This window comes from Tupaia chinensis, unplaced genomic scaffold, assembly GCF_000334495.1.
Source record: "Tupaia chinensis unplaced genomic scaffold, TupChi_1.0 Scaffold000153_1, whole genome shotgun sequence".
Lineage (NCBI taxonomy): Eukaryota > Metazoa > Chordata > Mammalia > Scandentia > Tupaiidae > Tupaia > Tupaia belangeri.
In genome coordinates this window covers 778,014-795,291 of record NW_006159624.1, presented here as the reverse complement: position 1 = coordinate 795,291, position 17,278 = coordinate 778,014, and the positions used below count along the sequence as shown (strand labels likewise).

At 38.9% G+C, this 17,278-nt stretch overlaps 1 protein-coding gene across 3 annotated transcripts; it reads right to left on the bottom strand.

Annotated features, from left to right (window-relative positions):
• Positions 1-3,844: 3,844 nt before the first annotated feature.
• Positions 3,845-17,278, bottom strand: ZNF189 (zinc finger protein 189; the record flags this gene model as incomplete). 3 transcript variants are annotated; one of them, XM_006145551.3, is given in 3 exon segments in its annotated part: positions 3,845-5,392; positions 15,955-16,081; positions 16,738-17,278. In XM_006145551.3, coding segments are annotated over 3 exon segments (1,708 nt in total), but the record flags the coding sequence as incomplete, so codon positions are not given.

Below are 17,278 nucleotides of genomic sequence, written 5' to 3'. Positions count from 1 at the left end.
CCCTACACACCATATTACTATCTCCACTTGCCTCTGAACACGTCTGGTCTCATGGACAGGCCAAACATTTCAAGATCAAGTCAACTTAATCTACTCACTGCATACCAGGTGTAAATTTTCTTCTTGTTTCAGTGATGAACACCAACCCTCAAACCTACTATGAATCTTTGCTTTTACCTGTCTTATCCAACTAAATGCAAGTATGTTGGTAAATAATTCTCAAATCCATCTCCTCCCATTCCTATTGACTTAGCTGAAGTGCCATATCTCTTAAAACCACATTAAGAGTCTCTAAAATCCATGAGTCCCTGAAAAACCATTTCCCATGTACAACTTCTTGAGAGAAGATCCACAGATCTAAGAAAGGGCAAGAATCATGGCATAGGGGCCGGCAGGTGGTGCGGTGTTTAAGGTATTGGACTTGCACACGGCAACTGTGGTTTGAGTCCTGGACCTGGCAGCTTGATTTCTCACTTTCCCTGTCTCTGGTCAAATTTAAAAATAATAGATAAAATCAAACAAAAATCATTCTTAAAAAAAAAAATCATGGTACAATATCTTGTCCTTCCCGTTGACCTCCACATTGCCTTGAGTTAAAATGGAGGCACCACAGGATGTGCTGTGTGTAGTATTTTAAAGGGGGCTTGAAACACACCAGGCACATGTGCATGCGTTCCCAAGATCCCAAGAGATGGCAGCGTGACCATACCTCCTGGGAAGTGATTTCTCACTTTCTGTCTCTCTGTCTGTCTTTCTAGTGAGTGCACATGCCCTATGGGAAAAGAACTCTCTCGCTCAAAAAAAAAAAAAAAAAAAAGTTAACCCAAATTTTTAGGCAGGTCAACTGTCTTAATCTGCTCTTACTTAAGATAGTATTATCCAAGCCACAATGCCAAGTCAAAGAGTGATAGGAGTTTACTTTGCAGCTATCAGGTTCCTTCAGAATTCCCAGTCTTCAGACACTTTGTCTTCCTTCGAACTCATTTTTTTCATTTTAAGCATCATCCTCTTGAAGAACTTAACTTTTCCTTTTCCTCTTCTTCTAGGCACTTTAATCTCTCCCTAGAATCTTCTGCATACTTCTATCATTTTCTTGGAAAACAGAATTGAACAGAAATAAACTTGTTTGGAAAAAAAAATTTGCTGGCTTTTTAAAAAAATAAGCAATGAATTGTTACATAGTCAAGAATTGTCTAATGCTGCAGGAGCTTTGAGTTGTCATCCCAGTTTCATGTCCAAAGAGGGTAAAAAATTATGTAATTCTAATAGGAATTTCTAATACAATCAGGGCCCCAAATTACAATGGGATCAAGCTAAGTAAGATAACCATATATGACACTGATGTGATTCCAGAGAAAGTAGAGAAATGTGCTTTAGTGTTTCAGTGAAAACATACACTTTATAGTGTTTTTTAAAATACTGAGAACAGAGACCAGCAGATGGGAGTAATGGTTACACCACTGACTCCCATCTAGTTGACTGAGGTTTGAGTCCTGGACCTGGTGACTTAAAACTCACGCTAGGCACATGTGCATGCATGCCCAAGATCCCAAGAAGAAAATGGAGGTGAAGAGATTGCAGAGTGGCCATCCCCTGTCGGGGATGATTTCTCGCTTTCTGTCTATCGAGTACATGCACCCAACAGCAAAAATCTTTCCAGAAAAAAAAAAAAAAACAAAAAAACTGAGAACAGGTCTAACATCCCTATTAGCTGAGACCCTGACCTGCAAATTATTCTATTTATAGAATTTTAAAAAATGGGCAGATCCAGGGCAGGGGGAAACTTTTATTGAGGAAAAGAGTGCAGTTTGTTATTTTTTGTACTTTTCACTAGGTTACAAACTGTTTTGAAATGTTAACTACATATTGTGTCATCGGAAGTCATGACACATTTTTGCATAGAAAAATACTTCATGACTTTTGCAACAATCCAATAGTAACTATGAGTACCTAATTTGAATACAGGAGGTACACAAAAATAGATATATTTCTATACATATACCATAACTCCACATTTACATGCAGACACACACACACACACACACACACACACACACACACACACACGATATCCAGAGATAAGAGGGAATCTTTTTTTTTTTTGTTTGGAGAGGTTTTTGCTATAGGGCACGTGCACTTGCCAGAAAGAGAGAGACAGAGAGATAGAAAGCGAGAAATCACCCCCCAGGGGGATGGCCACACCATACTCCCTTCTCCTCTATTCTCCTCTCGGGATCTTGGGCACGCATGCACACATGCTTGGCATGAGTTTAAGTCACCGGGGTCCAGGACTTGAACCATGGTCAACTACATGGGAGTCCAGCAACATAGCCATTACGCCAACTGCTGGTCCTGAGAAGAGGGGATCTTATGAGGTGAGTTTTAGCAAGTCAGGGATATTGGAGAATGAGAGATCACTTACTCAAACTATTAAGAAGTTAGAACTACAGAGTTCTGGTGATTTGGAAATCTATACCCAGAAACTAAAGACCCTGGGCTTAACCCTAGTTGAACTACTCTAGAAAAGTTTAACGAGTCATAGGCAGACAAAATGAGAGCAATATCCTTCAAATCCTTGATTCCAATTTTAAAACAACAATAATATATTTTACACTGAAGTAATAAAGAATGTTTACACAAAACAAAACAAAAAACCCTAGGTTTTAATGATTAAAACAGATGAATTAATAGTTTTATATCTATTAACTAAGGAAAGCCCTAGAACCAGAAATAAGAATTTTAAAATTGCATGCAAAACATAGTTAGCATAAAAACCAAAACAATACCAAAAATATGTTTCCTAGCATAGACTCCAGGTCTTTTTATTTCCAATTCTTGGTAATCAAAATATGTACACTTTCACATGCTCTTGGTTGTGGAAGAATAAACTTATTTATACATGATTACAAATAGCTTTCACAGATGGAAGAGCACAAAAGATGAGGACCTTGTCCACTTTTTTGGGCCCAGCTTGGGGAACAAAAGAAAAAAGGCACTCCCAAAGTTTCCTGGTAACACCTTTAAAAGGTTTGTTAATTCTTCACATAATAATTACATGTAAAGTTAATGGTCCATTCATTTCATTGCTCTGGGAACCCCCAGGCATTGGAACTGCCTTTAACTCACATGACAAACAACTTTGTATTCTGATTTCAAAAACATTGTATACAATGACAAAAACTTTGCATACTGGTTTCATAAACATTTGGGTTTTGTTTCCTTGACAACTTACATATGCTTAAGCACTGAACTTTGGTGTGCATAGCCAAATATATCACAGAATTAAAAGAACCACCATATGAGATGGTGGCAGAGGGCTCTGAGTCATTTTGTTTCTAATATAACCTGCTTCCAGAGCCCTTGCCCTCATCCAACTTTGTTTCAGAGTACCTCCCATGTGCTCTGAACCCAGGTTTAACCTCTTTGCTGATTTACTAAAAAAAGATGCTTAAATTACCATGTCTTTCTTTATCATCATCAAATCAAAGAGTAATGAAAGTCAATTGCCCATGGGTAATTGTTGACTATTCACAGAATCTTAGGAACCCTTTGTCTGAGGCCAAGGAGAATTTGCTGTATTTATCACTAAATCTGACTCATGCTGAGCCATACTAAAACTGCACTTGGGTAGCTAGTCTCAAATCAAATTGAGCTTACACACTTCTCTACATTTACTGCATCCATGCAGTGTGCAGTTTTTGATGCTGAATGAGAGAAATACGGCAATTGAAGGCTTCGCCACAAGCATCACATTCATGGGTTTCTTGGATTTTAACCTCTGTGTGGATCTTCTGATGGTTGACAAGGCTGCGTTGTTGACTGAAACTTTTGTCACACTTCTCACATTTATAAGGTTTCTCTCCTGTGTGTATTCTCTGATGCTGAATAAGTCCTGAGTTCCGGCTAAAGGCCTTCCCACATTCATCACATTTATGGGGTTTATTACCTGTGTGAACACCTTGATGTCGAATAAGATTACAAAGTTGACTAAAGCTTTTACCACACTGTCTGCACAAATAAGGTCTCTCACCAGTGTGAATTCTCTGATGTTCGATAAGAAATGAGCTCCGACTGAAGCTTTTCCCACAAACAGTACATAGGTAGGGCTTTTCACCAGTGTGGATTCTTTGATGTTGTACAAGATGAGCACTAACACTAAAAGTTTTTCCACATTCATCACATTTATAAGATTTTTCCTTAGGGTAGACCTCTTGCTGTATAATAAGACTGCAATTTGGGTCAAAGCTTTCCTTAGTTTCACTGTATGAACAAGTCTTCTCCCTGGTGTGAATTCGCTGATGCTGAATAAGACCTGAGCTTCTACTAAAGGCTTTTCCACATTCCTCACATTTGTGGGGTTTGTCTCCTGTGTGAATTCTCTGATGACGAGTAAGGTTGCAAAGTTGACTGAAACTTTTGCCACACTCTTTGCACTGATAAGGTCTTTCACCAGTATGGATCCTCTGATGTTCAATGAGGAATGAGCTCCGACTGAAGCTTTTTCCACATTCAATACAAAGAAAGGGCTTTTCACCAGTGTGGATCTTCTGGTGTTGAATAAGGTATGTACTTAATCTAAAGGCTTTTCCACATTCACCACATTTATGGGGTCTTTCCCCTGTATGAATTCTCTGATGTTCAACAAGCAATGAATTTCGACTAAAGCTTTTCTTACATTTGGTACAGTGATAGGGTTTCTCACCAGTGTGAGTTCTCTGATGCTCAATAAGGTGTGACTTCCAACTGAAGGCTTTCCCACAGTCACTACATTTATGGGGTTTCTCCCCTGTGTGAATCCTTTGATGTTTAACAAGGCTTCTTCTCTGGCTGAAGCTCTGTTTACACTGATTACACTGATAGGGTCTTTCTCCTGTGTGGATCCTTTGATGTCTAATAAGGGTTGAGCTCACACTAAAGGTTTTTCCACAGTAATTACATTCATAGGGTCTTTCCCCAGTGTGAATTCTCTGATGTTCAATAACAAATGAACTGCGACTAAAACTTTTCCCACATTCATTGCATTGAAAAGGTTTCTCACCTGTATGAACCCTTTGATGTTGAATAAAATGGGCCTTGCGAACAAAACCCTTTCCACATTCTTCACATTTATGGCATTTCTCTTCTGAGTTTGGTCTCTTACGGATAATGTTAGTGTTTCCTCTGAATGATTTCTGTTCCTGGGTCAAAGATTCTCTTGGTATTTCCCATAAGAAAATTCCTCTCTGTTTATCTAACCTACCAACAAGTTCAAAGGTCTCTCTACCCATGGGATCCTGGTCAATTTCACTTTTGATCCTTCTAACTATTACACCCTGAGGTTCCACTTCTTCTTCAATTTCTTCCATTTCTTGTTTCACAGTTGGCTCTTCATCTTTATCTCTGTTCAAAACATCTAGAATAATAAATAAAAAACAAACATCTTAGCCAAGTTCTTTCATGGAAATGAGAAGCTATTAGAAGAATAAAGCTATCAAGATAAATTAATCTACTATATCTATAACATGTAGTTCACTATACCTTACAGCATTGTTGTGAGACTTAAATTTATACACAAGGGTAGTTCAAAAAATTTGTGGACAAATGGAATTAAAGTATGGGTTTATTTTGGTGCAAAATATTTTTTAAATCCATACATGTTTTTTTCATAATACACATGAAAAAGTGAAGACTATAAGCTTATAGTCTTTACAAATATTATTTAATATTAGTCATCTAACACAATTAAATCATTTTCTTGGAGAAGGGTATGTAAAGGGTGTTCAAACAAAGCATGAGGTGGTAGACGCAAACAGAATTGAGAGCAAGGGCTGGCATATCAACACTAAATAGCACAAGGTAAGATGGGCAAATAAAGAAATAAAACAAGTCATGGTAGAATTAACCAATCTGTTAGGAAAGAAATCATAACAAGGAAAGAAAACAGAAGAGTCAATAAAAGAAGTATGGCAAAGCATTGTTTTGAGTGTGAGTAGACCAAATAACTGAAAGAAACACATAAAAAGATGCTAAGGGACCAGCAGATGGCATAGTGGTTACATCGCTGGACTCCCGCATGGGGCCAACTGAGGTTTGAGTCCTGGGCCCAGTGGCTTGAAAATCATGCCAGCACATGTGTACCTGCGTGCCCATAATATCAGAAGGAGAATGGAAGAGAAGGGATTGTGGGGTGGCCATTTCTCACTTTCCATCTCACTGGGTCTATCTCTCTCCCTGTAGCACATGCGCTCTAATGAAAAAAACTCTTAAAAGAAAAAAGATGCTAAAAAGAATAAAACACAAAGAACCAGGAGATACAACTATTTATTCAATAACAAGATTTACTCATTGTCTTTCAAAAGCATTCTGGGCACTACGTAATTAGCTAGGATTCAGAGATATAACATGAAATCTCTGGGGCCGGCAGGTGGCATGGTGGTTAAAGGCGCTGGATTCCCACATGGCCAACTGTGGTTTGAGTACTGGACCTGGCAGCTTGCTTTCCCACTTTCCCTTTCTCTCTCTATCTGCTCTCTCTGGTCAAATTAAAAAATAACATTAACAAATTGAAATTAAATAAGTGAATAATTTTCTTTTTTTTTTTTTTTTGAGAGGTTTTCACTATAGGGTGCGTGCGCTCACCAGACAGACAGAGAGAGGCATAGAGACAGAAAGCGAGAAATCACCCCCCAGGGGGGATGGTCACACCGCAATCCCTTCTCCTCCATTCTCCTCTCGGGATCTTGGGCACGCACGCCCACGCCCAGGCGTGAGTTCTAAGCCACCGGGTCCGGGATGTGAACCGCGGTCGACTATGTGGGAGTCCAGTGACATAGCCATTACGCTAACTGTTGGTTCCCAAGTGAATAATTCTTAAAAAAAAAACAAAACAAAACAAACAAAAAAAAACAACAAAAAAACCCCCATGAAATCCCCTACCAAAGGGAATGAATGTTGAGTAAAAATAAGAAAATAATATGATTTTAAAAAATGTTAAGTATACAATAACATATTCTGTTCTCATCTAAAGCTAATCCATACCCTCCTGATTCCACTCACTTCCAGGCAGTCATTCAATTATCACCGTTCTTTCTTCTTTCTTCAACCTACACTCTCCACTGACATTTTCATACTACCACACAGATATATTCAACTTTATCTTGAATTTGCAGTCCTTCTCATGAAAGCCAAGCTTTAAAAAAAACTTAACATTGTCACTATTATACGTCATATCTTTCTATTCCCAATCTTTTCTGCAATCTACTGCGAATTTTGGTTTCTGTTTCCAATATCTAGAGAACTTCTCATTAAGTCATCCATGACTTTCAAATATAATGAACATTTTTCAGTCCTTATTTTATTCAATAGCATCTGACACTGTTGACCACTCCTATTTTTTGACTACCTATTTTTGATTTCTATGGTAATATATTCCCTCCCTATTTCTTTGGCCTTTTCTAATTTTTCTCACTTATTTCTTTTGTCAATTGTTTTATGTTATTATTACCCAGGTTTACATCCTTACTCTGTATATCCACCCACTGGATATATCTTTTAGGTGCCTCACAAAGGGCTCACATGGTCATTATATCTGCTCTCATGTCTCTCCCCACTTCTATAATCATTCCTTGAGAGCACTTCAAAACCTCAAGGAAGGAAATCATCTTGGATGTCTTTCTTCTTACTGTTAATCAGTCAAAAAAATCATATTCCTCTCAAGCATTGACCTTTTCTTTTCACCCTCAAAATCATGTAGCCATCTAATGATGGCTTAAGCTGCCCTCATATTACATCTGCCTTACTGATCCAGAAAGAGCTTTATAAAATGAAACTCTCTGCATGTCATCACTTAACAGATCCAGCTGCCTCCCACTATCTTTAAGATAAAAATCACTCTTCATAATAATACTCAGTACTTTTCTTGACATGGTCTCTAGTGTTCAACTCACTTTCCTATCTATTCTATAATATTTTTTCTAGGCAAATTGCTTGTGTTATAATCTTTTCATGCCATGTCTTCAGATATACCATTTATTACATGTCTTTCAACATTGTTTACCTGGCAAACTCATGGTTTCTCTTTATGATTCAGTTCAAAGCAAAAGTCCTTTATAAAACTTGCCCTAAATCACTAAATAGATTTAGGTGTTCTATTTTCTCTTACCATCCTTAGCCTATAACTCCATTGTAGCTATCATTACACTGTATTTTTAAACTATTTGTTATGTGTTTATCTCGTCCATTTAATTATAAATTCCTTATTGTAAGGAAAGTTTCTTTATAATGCTTATCCAGAGGATATTATGCTGAGGGTTTTTACTCAAAGAAATAAGGCAAAAATTATCATTTTTTGAAGATGATATGAATGTCTACCTAAAATTCCTAAAAGAATCTAGTGAAAATATAATAGCAAAAATGAGATAAAAAAACTGGTTCTGCTTCCAAGCAAATTAGTTAACATAATTTGAAAATAAAATATGCTCTTAACAATAGTAACAAAATTCATAAAAACTTAAAAAATAAACATCACAAGAAATGTGCAAGATCCATAAAGTAATCCTTACAATTTTTCTAAAAGATGAAAGGACAGTTGAACAATCAACTGAATGGTTAAAAAGATTCAACTTTATAAGGATCTCAATTCTTCCCAAACTAATCTATAAAGCTGATCACATTCAATTAAAATCACATGAACCAATTTCAAAAACCCTAGCGGATGTAAATTTCAACTAGAAAAATGCAAAGTAGTTAAATACATCCTAAAAAGGATACTGGAGAATCACTTCGCTTTATGAGACAACATGTTTATTACTAGAGTAAATAAAACAATGATACTGGCATAAATAGGTCAATAGGATAGATAAGTGAAGAAAACAAGTGTAGGCTTTAACACAGAGCAGCCTTGAAATAATGATCCTGGGTTTGGCAAATTTAATGGTGACCATATATCATCCTTATATCATATTTTCTCATCCTGGGGTCAAAGGTGGGCATTGGGGAGATAAACATATTTAGATGAGGTCATGTAGCTCAGGTCTCCATGGTGGGACAAGACCAGAGTGCTCTCTCTTACTTCACTATGTGAAGATACAGTGAGAAGGCAGCTAAACAAGCCAAAAAGAGGGCCCGTAACAGGAACTGAGTCTGCTAGCACCTTGATCTAGACTTTCTAGGCTCTAGAACTATGAGAGAAATGTCTATTGTTTAAGCCACCTAGACTATGGTATTTTATCATAGCAGAGCTTGAAGTAAGACAGAGAATAACACCTGACTTCTAAGATTCAATCCTTTTCTGATGTCCAGCTGTAATCCTGCCCATATATTCTATAAGACATGCCTATGTCTCGGTAGTAATTTTCCTTGTTAGTTTATCTAGCTTGAGTTGATTTCTATAATTTTTAATTAAGCAGTTGTAATAATGTGGTATTTGAGGAGTGACAGAGAATGTAAGGAAATGATAAAGTGGAAGTGGATGAATTTAAGGATACAACAGGAGTCAGATAACAAATATGTTTGCTTTGTGAGCTACATGGTCTCTGTTGCAACTACTCAATTCTGCCATTATAGCATAAAGTAAGCAGAAAACATATAAAGGAATAGGCATGTCCATGTTTCAATAAAATTTTATTTATAAAAACAAATGAGCAGGACCAGTAGATAGTGTAATGGTTACGTTGCTGGACTCCCATGCAGTTGACCACAGTTCGAGTCCCAGACCTGGCAGCTTAAAACTCATGCCAGGTATGTATGCACGAAATCCTGAGAGAAGAATAGATGTGAAAGAATTGTGGTGTGGCCATCCTTCCTTGGGGGTGATTTATCATTGTCTCTCTCTGTCTCTCCAGTGAGCGCACGTGCCCTATAGCAAAAAAATCTTTCTCTAAAAAAATAATAAATAAGGAAAAAAAAAAAACACCCAACAACCAAATGAGACCAGATTTGGTCTGTGGGCCATGGCTGCCAATTCTGCTATTCAACAAAGTATAAAATGAATAGTTTCCATGTTTATAGAATGAAACAATGGGGAAGAATTAGAATTTCTAGGACCTATCATAGTGTCTGGTAACTATGAATTGAACGGAAGAAGAGTTGATGAATAATTGGAGAGATTATTATAAAAAACATTAAGAGTTCCAATGGGTTCAAGTTCTTATAGGTACAACAATTCCCAGTTCATCAAAGCCTACTGTATCACAAGTAGACATAAGAGAGTCATTAAAATGAAAGAAGTCAAAGACCTAAGAGGCTATCAATGCAGCTATCAAACTTTTTAAAAAAAGGCAGCATAAAAAGAAAAAGTATTAATGAAGACCCAAAAAGTTTGAAGAGAGGTTATGAAAAAACAGTAAGATGAAACAGAGGGCAACACTGTATTGTAACAGAATATTAGTAATCTCTCATCAATAGAACAGAGATGGAGTCTATTGAGGAGAACTAAAAGGCTATGAGAGGAAAAATAAATGTTTAAAAGCTGTATTTTAGTTGAAATGAAGAAAGCCTAAAAGCATGAGATCACAGAGAGCCTTTGTCCAAATAGTGTTAACATGCTGCAGTAATAGGGGCTGGCAGGGTTAGGTACTTGCCTGTTTCTATCAACCAGGATACCATCTATATGGAAAAGCTGGTAGTGATTCAGAAACATAACAATACTTTAAAAAACAACAGACAGACCAAAAAAATCAGCAGCTGATTGGCTGAAATTGTGATCAGGAAATAATAGGCAGGAAAGTTAGGCAGGAGTTATATTTAGGTGGCCCTCGTATCACAGAATAAAAAATTAAGATTTTTTTATCCTTTAAGCTATCAGGAACTATCAGAAGTTTTTAAGCAGTTAACTAACATGAAATCACTTTGGTGGCAGTAGAAACAATATAATAAAAGAAAGGAAAACTGGTGGCAAGGGCTAGTTTAAGGATTAATGCAATATAATCAGTTAAGACATACTGAATCTTAAATCAATCATACTTATCCAGTCACGCAAATATCTGAGAAACATGTATTATAGGCCTGGCTCTGCGTTGAGGGCTAAAGAAATAAAATAAAAAAGATGAAGTTAATGTCCTCATGGTGATCAGTGTGATTAGAGAATTAACGTATAAAGAATGATTTAGTATAATATGATAAATTCACCGATGGAAGCTTATACAACGTATCACAGAGAAAGACATTTTTTGAAAGAATTATTTTATTTAACTTTATTTATTTATTTTAATTTGACCAGAGGAAGACAAAGTGTGAGAGAGAGAGAGAGAAAAAGTGAGAAAGCAAGCTGCCAGGTCCAAGACTTGAACCATGGTCCACCATGCGGGAGAGGTCCAGTACCCTTAACCACCATGCCACATGCTGGTCTCAGAGAAAGGAATATTTAACTTAGAAGAAAAGACCCTTGAGATCTTAATGGAGTGAGACTTGCCAGGTATGAGTTACTTACATGATCTTTAAAGAATTTGGAGCTCAATAGTGAAGAAAATGATGACTATAGCAATCTTCATTTATACAGTACAGGCACTCCTCACTTAACAGCAAGTTCCATTCCTACAACTAGGTGATTAAGCGAATTAGTTGATAAGCAAGGAGCTTAAAGGCAGATGTCTAGTGGTGCCACAAGTTATGTATTTTTCAACAGATATTATGTAATACCACACTAGAATAATGTGATTCTATACATACAAAAAGCATACATTAGATAAGCACCAGAAAGTGACAAGACATGTTATAATACATTAATGTAAATCCAATGTAATCAGTTTTACTTATTCTGAATACTACTATGGATGCACAATAAAGTGCCAATTTACAAACAAAATATGTAGTCTTGTGTGACTGTGAACACTTCATGTAGTGAAAACTAACTGACTGCAGGAACAAGACAATGACTGAGAAAGGGGATTCCTGAGACTCATGCAGACTGAAAAAGAGGATTCCTGGTGCTGAAGAATTGGTTGTAAATCTAAGCAGTTATGAAACAGAAAGGTTATTAAGTGAGGTGTGACTGTATTTACTACATACTAATCAGTGTCTTGGGTGCTTTACATATTGTTAGGAAAGTCATGATGCATTTTTCTATGCAAAAATGCGACATGACTTTTCCAATAACCCAATATATTAAGTCAGTTAATACTATAACCTTTGGAGAGAGGTGTTATGATTTCCATTTTGTTTAAAAAAAGAAACTGAGGCACAGAGAAGTTAAGTAATTCTCTGGTAGTTACAAGGCTGGTAAGTGATAGAATCAGGATTTGAACTCAGGTAGTCATAGTCCACATTACTTTCCTTAGGTGAAGAAAAAGATTTGGGACTTATCATCACATAGTGGTAGCTGATGAGCTGAGGGTAGGTTAAGGTGCCCCAAGGAAAGTATACAGATTGCGAAGAATGCAAACCAATGGAAGGAAACAATAAGTTTCAACTATTTATAAAGAGGAAGAAAAAAATATTACTCCAGGGCCAGCAGGTGGCATGGATCATACATAGCCAACTCCATGGTCTAAGTCCCTGACCTAGCAGCCTGATAAACGAACTGGGGGTGTATGTGCATGCCCCAAAACTCAAGGGCGGCTTGTGGCATAGCCATTCCCCAGGAAGTGATTTCTCATTTTCCCCTCTCTCTCTGTCTCTGGTGAGCACATGCACCCTATGGCATAAATCTTCAACAACAAAAAAAATACTATTCTTTTTTTTTTTGGGGAGAGATTTTTGCTATAGGGCATGTATGCTTGCCAAAGAGACACAGACAGAAAGCAAGAAATCACCACCACCGCCCCCCCACCCGGGAGCATGTCCATGCTGCAATCCCTTCTCCTCCATTCTCCTCTTGGAATTTTGAGTATGCATGCACAGGTGCCCAGCATGACTTTGAAGCCACCAGGTCCGGGACTGGAACCACAGTTGACTACTTGGGAGACCACTGATGTAACCATTACACCATCTGCTGATCCCAATAAATAACTATTCTAATGTTCAAAAAGAGTCAACTGCATTTGACATTAATATTATTATGGACTACTGTTAAACAATTTAAGGAGTGTGTAAGAGATAAGGCAAAGGGTTAGAGATAATGGGAGGTACAGAACACACATCAACTACTCTCACAAAAATTCAACTGTGAAGAGAAAGAGTAGCAAGTTATAGGGAAGTAAAAAGAAAGAAGCTGACTCAAAGAAGGTATTTTTTTTCCTTTTCTTTTTTCCCAGCTGGATGAACAATGAATGTGTCTACACTAAGAATAAAGGTACCAAAGGAGAAGAAACAGGCTGACTATATAGGGAGGAAACAACAACAACAATGACAACAACAAATGAGTTTCTGGAGCAGTGAGAAGATGGAAACAGCTTTAAGTGTTCAGATGAGAGACAGAAAAGTTGGGAGCTCATGCTTAGTGAGCTCTAGTCTCTGAATCAGAAGGTAAGGTCCACTACTAAGAGATGGACTTCAAGGAAAACATTTTTCTTTTTAAGAATTATTTAATTTAATTTATTATTATTATTTTTTAATTTGACCAGAGAGAGACAGAAAGAGAGAGGTAAAGTGATAAAGCAAGCTACCGGGTCCAGGACTTGAACCACAGTTGGCCATGTGGAAGTCCAGTGTCCTTAACTACCATGCCACCTCTCGGCCCCCAAAGAAAACTTTCTAAGGACTCTCCCTCTTTTTTTTTTTTTTTTCTTTTTTTTTTTAATTGCCAGAGAATACATGTGCTCACCTGAGGGGCAAGGGAGTTAAAGAGAGAGTAAGAACCCCCACCCCACGAAAAGAGAATGGTCACACTGCAATCCCTTCTCCATCTCACCATCCTATTGGGATTCTGGCACACATGTACACATGCTCAGCATGTTTTTCAACCCATTGGGACCAGGATTTTGGTGGCCATGTAGGATTCGGTTCCTTTAACCAGTAGGCTTCCAGGCCAGCACACTGTTTAAGTTCTTTAAATACTCACTGAAAGGGGGACCAGCAGTTAACGTAATGGCTATGTCGCTGGACTCCCATGTAGTCAACTGTGGTTCAAGTCCAGGACCCGGTGGCTTAAAACTCCTGTTGGGCATGTATGCGTGCGTGCCCAAGATCCCCAGAGGAGAATGGAGGAGAAGGGATTGCGGTGTGGCCATGATTTCTCACTTTCTGCCTCTCTGTCTCTCTCTGTCTGGCAAGTTCATGTGTCCTGTAACAAAAATCTCTCAAAAAAAAAAAAAAAAAAAGTCGCTGAAAGGTACAGGAAAGTGAGAATATCAAAGACAAAAAAAAATTTTTTTTCTGAGTTGTAAAATTTCAGTGGAGATCAAAAGCCATGCATATATACAGGTTATCAATCCTTTATTGTTAGAGAATTGCTTTGCTTAGCAACTCAAATAGGGGAGAAGAAATGGCAGTTTTATATAAATACAGGATTTGAAGTTTGCAGACTGGGTAGGGCTTAATATGAGATGGTAAGTGAGCATACTACTGCTGGTGACTGTATGAGGATATCAAGTTAGGAGGGAATGGATACCCTGGGAGAGGGGGGAACAAACAAACAAACAAACAAAAATGAAGATGCCAGAGACAGGAACACCATTAAGAATTAATAGATTTGGGCCAGCAGGTGTGGAGGTTAGGGTGCTGGATTTCACATGGACAATTGTACAGATCAAAGCCTGGACCTGGCAGCTTGAAAAACACACCAGTGGTATGCGTATGTGCACAAAATCCCAAAAGGAGAATGGAGAAAAAAGGATGGTGGCATGGCAATCTGCCCCGAGGGAGGGGAGTGCTTTTTAAAAAAGAATTATCTTATTTAACTTAATTTAATTTTATTTGACCAGAGAGGGACAGAGTGAGAGAGAGAGAGAGAGAGAACAAGCACGTGAAGAGAAAGCAAGCTGTTAGGTCTCAGACTCGAACCACAGTTGAACATGTGAGAGTCCAGTGCCCTTAACTACCAAGTCACCTGCTGGCCCCATGGAGGGGGTGCTTTTTTACATCCCTGCACCCCCCCCCACTACACCCATCTCTGGTGAGCACACATGCCCTATACAAAATTTAAAAATTAAGAATTAATAGGTTTAAGTTGAAAGGAATAGGAGCAATAGATAAGTTTTTGTAAGGTAATTTTTTGAAAGTTACACAATAACAGAAATCATGTCTGTTTTAGTCATTCTTTTTTAGCTATAGTCCATAAACTATTGCCTGGATAACTGGTCAGAGAATACAATACTGGAGTTTAAGATTTATTTGTTATGACAAAATTGAGGGTATGATCAATGATGTGAATTATTGAATAAAAACAGAAAGCAAGGCCCTTGAAGTCAATCTGGTCAAAATCCATCAAGGCTCAAGTACTGATTGGGTCACTGATGGCATGGGTTATAGCAGAAAACTGTGAAACATGTGACAAAATTATATGTGAGGGTCCAAAGAAAAAGTTAACAGATGATAGTGAGAAGGAATTGAGTGGGTAGAGCAACAATGATGAGACCTCTAAAGAGAGGGATTTTGTTTGAAGGTGGAAAATGAATGTTTGGGAATAGCACTGAAAAGTTGGGAAAACAGTAAGTTCTCTCTTCTAGTCTTAAGACAAAGGATGGGGAAGGAGGAGAGTATGGGAGAATAAACAGCCCCCACATGAAGGACAGCCAGAGAAGTAGTGTCCTTGGGAAAGTGCCAGGTTTCAGTTAAGGCCAGGAGGGGTAAAGAACATCATGTGAAGAGGAACAGGGGCTCCAGAAGGCAGTGAAAAGGGGTGGGAGGAAAGCAGTAGGAGGATGAGCCAGGAGAAAAGTACACAGCAATATGGGGATGAGATTATGAAGTTAGGAAGCCAGAAAGGCTTGCATTTTGGTCACTGCAAGGCTAGGATGAGAGTCATGGGAACAACTGCTGAAAGATTTGAATCTGAACTTTGAAACAAAGAAATTTTGGTACTGGTACTGGCCCAAGTGTTCTGAGTCTGATTTCTTGTACCTTCTTAGATATTTTAATAAAGAAACAACAGATTCTTACCAAGTGAGACCAGGTTTCCATAATTCTCCATCATGACATCTTTATACAGGCTTCTCTGAGCTGGGTCCAGATAATCCCACTCCTCCTGGGTAAAAAACACAGCCACATCCTCAAATGTCAGCAACCCCTGAAATAGTATGATTTCTTCAGTCAGATCCTGTTGTCTCAAGGACAATTCTACCACTGAAAGTGGCAGAAGCAGTAAGTTATGAGGACCAAATATGCAAAGAGAAACTAAGAGTTCCAAGTGATGTTCAGTTCTGGGAACTGACTGTGAAAGGCACTTCAGACTACAGGATAACTGGGCAAAAAGATGAAGTTTTTCTGGTTTAATAATACCCTAATGTTTTAATTTTGGTAAAATGCCCCAAGGCCTCCAAGCTTCTCTTACCTCATTGCCCAGCTCTAATTCTCTATTCACACTGGCTTGTAGCCCTATTCAATTCAATTCCTTGAGGTTTTCCAAGCGCCTACAGTGGTCCAGGCATTCTGCCAGGTGCAGAAAAGACACGGGGGAAGGTCAAAAATGGTGCCTCACCTGCAGGAACTCAAATGAGAGCTAGTTTGGAGCATTATTAATGTTCCGAAGTCAATATATTTAGTCCTTCTTAAAAGAAAAAGGAGCCAGTGGGCAGTTTGTTCTTGAACGCATCTCAGAGCACTAAGGGGTTGTTCCTTTATAGTGCTGTCCCTATAGAAGCGGTCAGGGAGTGGGAGTGAGGTGGTGACGCGTCCTATCTCCGGTAGTGGCAGACAACGGGGATCCCCAGAGGGGCGACTTACCTTAGGATCCGGTGAAGGACTCGGGGAGGCCATCTCCTGGCCAAGATGGTAGGAGCAGGAAACTCGGGCGGTTACACAAAAAGGAGCCACTAGCGAGGCCTACTCGGTCGCTTGGCTGCTGGAAATAAGGCCCGATGAAGACCAGGCCTCCCGACTGGGTCCTGCCAGGTCCTGTCTCAGTCCCTGAGCGGTCACGACCCCAGCAACATATCAGATGCGCCACCTAGCTACCCTCCCTAATCCGAACCCCCTTCCCTGACTGGTTGCGCAGCCTTTCAGGCCTTGCTAAAGCCTCCTCCCAGTTACCAATTCTTTCTCTCAGTCAAGCAGCTCTGTGACCGCCCGCCCCCGGACCAGAGGCGTTACCCGGAACCTTCCCGGGAAGCCCCCAACTACAACACCCATCATGCTCTGAGAGAGCGTTGCGGCTTCGCCCCGCCCACGCCGGCCATTGCTATCGGACTACATTTCCCAGAGTGCAAAGGCCAAGGAGACGACCGGAAATAGGGAACACCTGCCACTGAGCTTACATCCGATTGGC